At 41.1% G+C, this 9,984-nt stretch overlaps 1 protein-coding gene across 1 annotated transcript; it reads left to right on the top strand.

The window, feature by feature from the left end:
• Positions 1-803: 803 nt before the first annotated feature.
• UQCRB (ubiquinol-cytochrome c reductase binding protein) lies at positions 804-5,404 on the top strand. The gene is made up of 4 exons (XM_074897633.1): positions 804-878; positions 1,980-2,051; positions 3,765-3,931; positions 5,163-5,404. Exons 1-4 carry the CDS (start codon positions 860-862, stop codon positions 5,238-5,240), a joined length of 336 nt encoding a protein of 111 aa, XP_074753734.1. The 5' UTR covers positions 804-859; the 3' UTR covers positions 5,241-5,404.
• The last annotated feature ends 4,580 nt before the right edge of the window (positions 5,405-9,984 follow it).

Genomic DNA, 9,984 nt, shown 5'->3' on the forward strand with positions numbered 1-9,984 from the left:
TTTTCTGAATTAATTGCTGAGGAGGGGCAGTGGTCTATGCCTCAGAAAATGGAGCCACTCACCTGACAGCTGTGATACCTGAGCAAAGAGAGGTTTCTGCTTCTTTCTGTGACTGACTTGGTGCTTTGCTTACTGTGCTTTACAAACATAAACTTACTTTTAGCTAATATTCACCTTTACCCCTCGGTTTGCAGTTGTTAGTCTAAAGAGCCTTCACAGCACCCAGTTACACCAGTTCAACTGCCAGAGGTAATCCTGCTGGATTACTTTATGCTGAAGCCAGGGCTTGTTCCTATCCGCTCTCTGGGCTCTGAGCTACAGCCGCCACCACGCAGGTATGAACGTGGGCCCCGCTAGCAAAGGCGATGGCTCAGACTACAGTGGGAAAATATTCTGAAATGCTGTCCGTTTGCAGAGGTGCCGCAGTGCACGCGTACTGCGAGGAGACCGCACAACGTTCCTTGGTCTGAGCAGGAGTTTATTATCTTGGCTTAATTAGCGATTCACCCGTGCCCACCTCGGCCCCTTCTTTGTCGCTTTTCCCGCCCCCGGGCAGGTGCCTCCAAGCGGCCCGGTGCCCCGCCGCGGTTACGACGGAGTGCCCGCGCCAGAACACGGCCTAGGAGGAAGCCAAAGCAGGGACGGGCCGCCACAACGGAGTCCGATGGGGCAGTCTCCGTCCTCCGGCACGTCGCCCGCCCAGATAACACGCTGAGCTAGCGGCCGCCGCGGGGCCGCCCCTCGCCACCGCCCCGCCGGGGCGCATGCGCCAGCGCTGAGGAGGCATTGGCGCGCCCGCCCCCGCCCCCCGGGGACGCCGCGGGTTACCCAGAAGGCAGCGCGCCGCGCAGAGGTCAAGATGGCGGCGAGGGCACCTGGTGAGGCGGCGGTGGGCGGCCGGGGGTGGTCGTATGCGGCCGTGCACGTCGCGCTTGCGGTGCTGGGCTCGTCCTGTCTCGGGTCAGGGGGCGAGACGGCCGTGATGGGGAGATGGGGAGCCGGTGGACGGCGTGTGCCGTGTGCCCTTGACGGGGGCAGCGCCTGAAGCTGATGTACCCCTGGCCTGGCCACGGCGGGCGGGTTTCCTCGCCGCCCCTCCAGATCGGTGGCCCTTCGGTCTGGGCCTCAGAGGTGGGAGCCTGGCTCCGATACACTGAGGTTTTCTAGGAGCAGTAGGGCAGAGGGTGTTAGGGAGCACTGGAGGAGCCTTTGGGCTGCTCCGGAGAGGCCTCGGGGATCGCTGTCCGGCCCGGATACTGGCTGCAGTCTAGTTGATCTCATGTTATTCCTTCTCGAGTCCTAAAGTACGAAGGAATAAGGCCTGATGAGGTAGTGTGCTAATGGCGGACTGGTATCACATGTAGCACTGCTTTTATGGGGTGGCTTAGTAAGACAACAGTCATGAAAGATAGCTTGCCCTGGCTGCATTGCCTCTGTTGTGCTGGTTTGCAGAGTTACTTTAATGATACTTGTTACTGCATTGTACTTAATTACATGTAAAACCACTTCTGCTATCCAAAATTACAGTTAAGGAAAGCCAAATGTTCAATGTGTGGTGTGTTTGATTTTTTTCTTTTTGAAGTCAATGATTTTTTTTGAGGTTTCAGTGTTGACTTTCCAGTTGACTTTGGCAGCTCTTTGAAAAAAAGAGTCTCTGGAATAGTATTGAAGTAACTGGAGAGGAGAGCAGACAGTTAACAACATACTAATATGCTGACCTTAAAACTGCATTAATTGTAGTGAGAGCTGTGGCACTTAGATAAATTATTTGAAAAGCATGATGGTTTTGCTTTAAGTAGAACATGATGTTTTTAGCTTGAGTGTAAGAGTTTGGAGCCTAAGTGTTGATGCTGCCTTTGACAATGAACTGTTAGTATTTTTCCAAGTCTTAAAGCAGTCTAATAATCAAATTTAGAGAAACAGAGATCAAAAAATGTTGAATTTTGTCTTGCTCTGCAACTGATGATGGTCATATTCAGTTGCAGGAGGTGGTCGACTGTTAGACAAGATTCGCAAGTGGTATTATAATGCAGCTGGATTCAACAAATACGGTAAGTGTTTCATTGAGTTTTAAAACCACTGCAAATGTAACAGTCCTCAAACTAGTTATGGTCCACAACTGTTGTATGTACATGCAGATTGGCTTAAGTCTTTTTGATAAAAATTAGCTACTGCTTTTTCAGAGAAAAAGTTACCAGTAGTGTCAGTCATCATGATTGCTACCTAGTAATGAATTGGTGGGGGTTTTGTTATTTCTGTGTTTGCTCTTGTTTTCAGTGAAATAACTTGTAACAGCTAAGGTTAATCTGGAGCAGTTGGAAAAACTTTCACAAAGCAGTCCTGAAAGCTTGATTATTTATCTTTTCCCACCAAGTCACTTTCACTGCCCAGTATTTTCTAACCCAAAGGCTACCCTTGAAGCTGGAGAGGTTTCCACTGATAGTAGTCTGTCTTCAGTACTTCTGCAAAATATCCAAGGTGAAAAAAAAGGATTTAGTTAGTTATGCGTTTTGCATTGCCATAACTTCACTTGGTGTCTCTCTGGCCTGCACAATGGTGAGGTAGGTGAAAAAGTAGAGGAGGTTGCCTTGATATTGTCTTCAATTGATTCAGAGTGGTTACCAAGTTTGTTTCAACTATTTAGATGGCAGAACTATTCTTGAAAGACAAGAGAATCTGAATATTCAGAGGCTGTAATTTACTGATGAGCATAATATGAACAGATTATTTAAAAAAAGTCAACATACCTGCTGTGGGGAAGTTAGAAAAAAAAATTGAGACAGCTGTAGAGGAATAATCTTAGGTCTTTCCTCCAGAGGTGCAGTGCTTAGTCCCTCTTGTTATATCTGTCCCTCTTTTTATGAAATTCTTAAAGGCATTAATGCTTTTTGCTGGTTTTCTGGGAATGCAACTAAAAACTGAGGAGAAACCAAGTTTAAGATAGTGATAAAACTAGCAGCTGTGTTCTATGTGCCTTTGAAGTAAATTACAAAACTAAATTCAAGAACATATGGCTCAAGAAATTTCTGTTTTATTGGGAGACTACTGTGAACTCAGTCACATGAGATCAAAACCTTTAACCACAAATCAGTAGGTATGCTCTTGTAATCTGCATCAATCTTGGAATGTGACAGAAGCAACACTTTTAGTATTAACAACATAGGACAAACTTAAATATTCAAGCAACCCTGCTTTAGTTGATGTAATTCTGATTTGGGGAGGCGTGGGAGGGACCCAACTCACGCACAAACATCTAGCTTCAGGTTTCCATAGCTTCATATAGTCAGTGGAGATCTAGCTATTATGTATAGCGGAGTTTAGAGAATAATTCTTCAGTACTGGAGTAGTCACATCTGTGATTGACTGACTCTAATGGATTCAGAGCTATTAAACCCTTTACCTAGACAGTCGTCTTAAATACGGATATAACATTAGATGAGCATAAATACATCTCTCAGACCCGGAAGAGTTATTGTTATATATATGTATGTATAACCTTATGAAATACATTGAATTAAATACCCATTTCCCTATTCTTCCTTGAGAAAAGGAGTAAACCCAAGTAATAAAGTATGTGAAAACTAGTGTTTAGAATTTGTTCTCTGGCCAATTAGTGGTTCTCTTCTCCTGAATTGGTTTGGGGTTTCTTTGTAATTTTGCATTGGAAGTGTTTTGCCCATGTTACGTAGAAATGCCTGTGTCAATCCTAAATCTTAAATTTGAGAACACTTATTCAGCAATACTGTAAAATGTTCTTGGTACAGGATTAATGCGAGATGATACATTGTATGAAGATGATGATGTAAAAGAAGCACTGAAGAGACTTCCAGAACATCTTTACAATGAAAGAATATTTCGTATAAAGCGAGCACTTGATTTAAGCTTGAAACATCAGATCCTTCCAAAAGACCAGTGGGTGAAGTACGAAGAGGTATGTGCAGAGAATGTTTCCAAGGTAGAAGAAATGCTTAAACGGCACTGCTGTGATTAGGCTTTGGGATTTTCAGTCTCTAGGGAGATACATGCTTGTGTGCTCTTTATAATGAATAAATGAGTGTGTGTCTTGTGGGATACCTCTGGAAAAAAAAAAAAGGGACTTTTGATCGCTGTTTAAAAGTCTCTATTTGGCAATGGAAATTGCAAAATTTTTCTCAAGATTATTCAACTTAACTGCAACTTAACCTTAACTGCAGCTTAGTTAACTAAAATTTAATCAGTTTCTCAAGCTTAAAACTACAGCTCAGAGCCCTAGCACGTTGTATTCAGACAAAAAAAATTCCGTCAGATAAAGAAATACACTGTAACTAGCTTGGAAATTCTTAAAACGGTCTCTTGCTTTTCTGATAAATTTCTTAATTTTATAGAAAATCTCGAGCCAAAGCTTCTACTCATGAAGTTGCCAAGGAAGAATAATTTAAAGGGAAATCTTTCATTAAAATAAGTTTGGGTTTGTAATTTGAAAAACAAACTACACCTTCCTTTTCAGATGTAGCTGAGTGTTGGTTTTCGTAGTGGATTAATTCACAGACTTTGCATTACTGTCTGTCTTGGCTTTCTCCAAACTACCAGGCAGAGAGGAATCTTATCACTAAACTTTTGACTATAGGTTAGTATAAGGGTGTTACGTTTGTCTGTATGAGCAGAAGCTGTTTCTTGTTGTCTTATTGGTCATACTTAGGTAACCGCTGCATTGAATAACTGGTTGCATAGTTCCTTAAGCAGCGGTTTGGTTTGTAAGTATTAAACAAGGTCTGGGTGTTCCATCAAATCCAAGTTTACACTGCTGTTTAGAAGTTAAGTTCAAAACTATTTTCTCCAGAGTATTATAGTTGGACTTGAACTAATTCAAGTGGGTCTTGTACTTTTGGGTATCGGCTAAAAGAACATTGTTTTTAAAGGTATAGCTGGAAGCATCACTTTTGCTTGTTAATGTTGGCGAGGCATTAGGAATTAGTGGTTGTTGCAGTAAAGAACTCATCATTGTAGGCTTGGCAGATGCAAAGTTTACCTTTTCAGAGTAAGTAATGTTTGATTTCTTATTTTCTTGTTAGGTTGGGCTTTAATCAAATCAGAAGAGGAACAAGAGACAAGTAATCTGTAGGAATGACTTGAGAAGTTACTGGACTTCCCTATAAGTTTGAATATATTCTTTTCTTTTTCAGGATAACCACTATCTTGAACCATACCTAAAAGAAGTAATCCGTGAAAGACTTGAAAAAGAAGCATGGAACAAGAAATAATTATTGAACTGCTTCATGCAAATATCCACGTATTTCTGATATTTTTAAACATTTGGTTATAGAAGTCTACAGGGAGGCAAATGTCAAGCTGAGGAATACTGTTTCAGTTTGTTCATTGAATCTGTTCATCCAACTAAAATAAACATGTCAAAGTATAAAATCTACTTGGAAGAGTTCTTTGTAAATGTTAACAAGCAAATGTTCAGATCTGTCCTGTGAGCATATACATTATATATTAGCTTAGGGGTATGCGGCCTTCATTCCAGCTTTTTGATTCTTACCATTTTCATAGTACAGCTGTTTTGTGCAGTTGCAGAGTTAGGCAAGAAACACAAGGCTATTGGTGCTAGTTGCTCTGTTAAATTAAAATGGAGTTGCTTATTTCCATCATAGCTTATCCCTCAAGATAACAAGACTGGACCAGTGCTTGATGTTACACTGGCATCACAAGACAGTAGAATGTAATACTTTGTGCATCTAAGCACATATGTATTAAAATAATGGAAAAGATAGATGATTCCTTAATCACAAAATCAGGAAATGTTTCACTAACTTTTTATACCATATACATTGTTAATCCTTAAAAGACTGTTTTCATATAAATCATAATGACTGTCTCAATTCAGTTTCTTGAGACTTTATTTTTTTAAAGGGTAAAAGTGATATGCTGATGTGCTTTCAGCAGTGTAATTCCCATGTATTTTCTTCATGGCCTAAAGCATGCTGTTGTTTACAGTGATTAGTATCAAGTATTTTAAACTGTGAGGCTTATTGTCATTAGAGATACACTTGGAATTCAGGCTCTGCTCAAAAAGAATTCAGAAGGAATTCAGTTGTATCCAGAAAATACTGGCCCTTGCTGGCTTAAGACCTTGAGTTTTGTCTTCCATAGATTAATGGTAGTGTTAGTTTTAGCCAGATTTTGGTGTTACATGTGAAATTCAAAGCCTATCATAGAGCCAGATTGTGTGAAGTACACAATCTTGTGTGATAGTCCCAAGGTTTCAGGGTTTTTTTGTTGCGCATGCTTGTCTGCCAACTGCAAGAATCCATTGTCTAAATAGCTGCTCTAGCTGAGCAGTTTTTTAAAAAAGCAAAATTACATAAATATGGAGCAAACTATGTCTGTAGTTTTGAATTAATATGACTGCATAAATACTGGATTAGAAGTTAGAATGGAAACTGTCTTTTAGCTTTGCTCATCACTCTGTTATTAACCTTCATCTGCTTGCTTCAGCTGCTTACATCTGTAGGATGGATACAGTGATCCCTGGGTGAAATATTTATTTCAAAACTTCACAGTCTAATGTGGTAAACCAAAATGCTGCAAAAAATCTGCATCACTGATATTCCTTAAAAGTTTGGGGGGAGATTATATTAAGAATGTGAGGTTTCTTTCATCTCCTATAGTAAAATCTTATGATTGAAGCACATAATTTAATACTTTTTTGAGAACTTTCTAATTTTCTTCCAAGAGACAAATAGGGCCTGAGGTTTCACACTTCTTTTTATGGAATTATTACATACTTAATTTTTCTAATGGAATTAGAACTATTTCATTATTTGATAATATTAGAAAACAGTTGTCTAATGGAAGGAGCACTTGAAAGGCATAGCTGGTCCAACTTCTACAAAAGCTAGGATTTTGTAGAAAGACAGCAGCTGCTTATTTGACCATAGGTTTCGATTGAGATGAATATGGTTCAAAAGTCTCAAAAATTACTTGGTTTAGAGAAAAGGGTTTTGTTGGCATCAGGCTGACCTTTGAGTGGATGCAAAGCAGCCATGTTCCAACTGGCCTATCACACCTGAAATCACTGGCCTCTTTACGCTCAAATTTAACGTTTTAAGAGTCAGAGGCGAGTAGTAGAAGTTAATAAAAGAGTCTTTCCAAGTGATGCCAAAGGAAGCCATGTTAAGAGCTTGCCTGTTCCCCAAGGCTGAGGTTGTTTGATACCTTTCGTTCAGATGTGTTTTCAGATGCTTCCAGCTTGGATTGATCATCTCTAACTTAAATTCCCATAATGTTCAGTAGTCTGCTGAAGTATTATGAAAAAGTTTAATGAACTGTTTAGTTGTATCTTAGAATGATATTAGGAAGAAAAATGTATTTGTCTTTGGCAGGGATGCATGTATATTCTTTGAGACATTTAGGAGAATCTAAAAATAGGAACAGGGAGGAAGGAGGTGGGTGTAAGAGAGGGGTATCTGTTGCCTGGGAACCAGGAACTGTAGCAGCTTTGTGTTACAGACTGTCAACTCTTATCTAGAATTTGTGATGTGAGACTTGGATGCTTGTGCTACTGGCTAATAGATGAGTAACTTGGAAGACATTTCATAGTTCACCCTCCAGTGTTCCTTTCTGTGCACACTGAGCTACTAGTATTAATCTGTAGCTGGAAGAAACAAGTTTTCTTGTGTGAAAGATCTGAATCCTGCTGGTGACAACTTGGAAGGTCAGTGTGATTTCCATTTTTGAATCCTTGTGTTTATCCTTAAAAATATCTGGGATGGGACTTGCAAAAATTGGTGATTATCAGACCTGTAATTTCCGTGTCATGCTTCCATCCTACCTGTGCAGTGCTCCGAGGGATCCTGCCATATTCCTTGTGCAGGCTGTCTCCTCCTCTGTGAATGATCCAAGACACTGCAGCCACGAGCTTGCTATCTGCAAAACGGCCTCATTTTAAGGAAAAGCTTGATAACAATAAAGGGGGTCAAATTGCCAGAGGTGAAAAGACAGTCTGATGATGAAGGAAAGAGCATTCTGGTCTGGAGAACTGGGCTTTCTTTCTGCTGCTGCCATGAGGTTCTTTTGTAACACTGAGCAAGACACTTGGTTACAGAAATTAAGTATTTTGCTAAATGCTTAATATGTGGTGCTTGGGGCTGCCTCTGCAGAAGTGCAGAGTAATCATGTCTAGGTTCAGTAGATCTGTTCCGAAGAATTGGGTGGAAGTGCCAGTATTCATCCATACGCACAATGGATACTACAGGTGGTGGTACCAGAAGCAAATCCCGGAGGGATTCTCACAGATTTGAAAAAGACCTCACAATCCTTATTCCTCTGATGGTAAGTGCAACAATACTTAGAAGCTGATAAATTTGCGGCCTGTATGGAATGCAGAAAGCAAGGTTGAGCTGTGCACTGGAGAGGATGAGAAAGGGGTTCCTACTGTGAAAAATGCAAACCTGCGATTTAAGGCCATATCATAACGCCTAAGGCAATGGTGCATCTTGCATTTCCTGATTTGACTTTGAAACCTTCATCTTGATTAATGTAGTGGGTTTGGATATGAATTCTATACAGATTCCATAAATTACTGAGGTCTTTTTGTAGTTTGAGTTCACAACGTCTTGGCACATCTAAATTATGCATGTCAAATTAAGAGAGAGTCTGAACTGATATTGCTAATCCTGCAGTTTGATGACAGGTTTAGCTTGAATTAATTTTCATCACTTTTAAGTGAACCTGCACTTCACTTGAAGTTCTTTTATAAAATACACAGTGAAATATAAGAATACATTTTGATTGCTGAAGATCATGTTTGTTATGGCAGACTGATTTCTTTAAATTTTGAATCAGTCAACCCAGAAACAATGAATTTTTTGCAGCACTGTAACAAGAAACATATGCTTGTTTTACATCCAACTTCCATCTAAAGGAGTGCTACAGCAGATAGAACTCTCATAAGACTTCTGATGAAACATCATGCTTGCCATTATAATGGAACTGTTTTAGTATGGTAAACACATTCCTACTTCAAGTGTTTTCTCTCTAGATAGCACAAGTCAAATATTATCTTCAGGATTTCCCACAGTGCTGCTGCACCCTTGCGGACAGTTTTCATGGACTGAAAATTTAGGCTGGAGTAAGGGCTGCCCTTGCAGTGCAGAACAGGCAGAGGCAACCTGAGCTGTTGATGCTCCAGGGTGAGACCAGGGCTAGAACTTGGTGTCCCACCTGGTATGCAGCTGGCCTGAATGCCTTGAGTGACTTCACTTCTCTTACCCTCTTCCAGCTGGTCTAAGGCACCAAGGGTTAAGATACTGAAAAATCTGTAGCCAACTATCTCCATTGCAAACAATTCTAGTTAGCATTTAAGTACCCTTGAAGAATGGGACCTGGTCCCAAAACTCTGTTTCCTCAAACTCCTCTGCAGGTCATTCAGAGCTGCAAGCTTCCTTTGGTGCAGTTTGATAAATTCTCCAGTGTCAATAGTTCCTGACTCCCCCAGGATCTCAGTGCTTGTGGTGCTTGGACTAGGTTACAGCCTGGTTTGACACCCCAGGGTGCCAGAAATCACGTGCACTTCTGCTACCTGCACAAGGTGGGTGTTCTCATGGTGTGTCTGGAGAAGGAGCCCTCAATGCCTCTACTGCTGAATTAATGCTGGCATATGCCATCAGGCTGTGAGCTCAGTTCCTTATTCTTCACAAAAAGATGTGGATTCACAGTTCCCTTCTCTGTGAATGCTTTAGTTCTCTAATTAACATCTTTTCTGGAGTGCAGGTGGGTCTGTTAGTCCCTTCAGCTGACTCTGTTCTGCTTTGAAAAGTCTAACTGCACCAGGAGAGACTGTGACGAGTAGGTGGGTGAGAGCTGTTTTCTAGGCTTGTTTACAAACTACTTCAAAATAAGGGTAATGCCTGATTCCTTCTGCCTGGAGGCACTTGCCTGCTCAGGTGATTACTGCCCACCAGCTGATTGTCTTCTCATAGCTTCTGCCCTGCTCAGCTCTCT

The sequence above is a fragment of the Athene noctua genome, chromosome 2 (assembly GCF_965140245.1).
Source record: "Athene noctua chromosome 2, bAthNoc1.hap1.1, whole genome shotgun sequence".
Taxonomy (NCBI): Eukaryota; Metazoa; Chordata; class Aves; order Strigiformes; family Strigidae; genus Athene; species Athene noctua.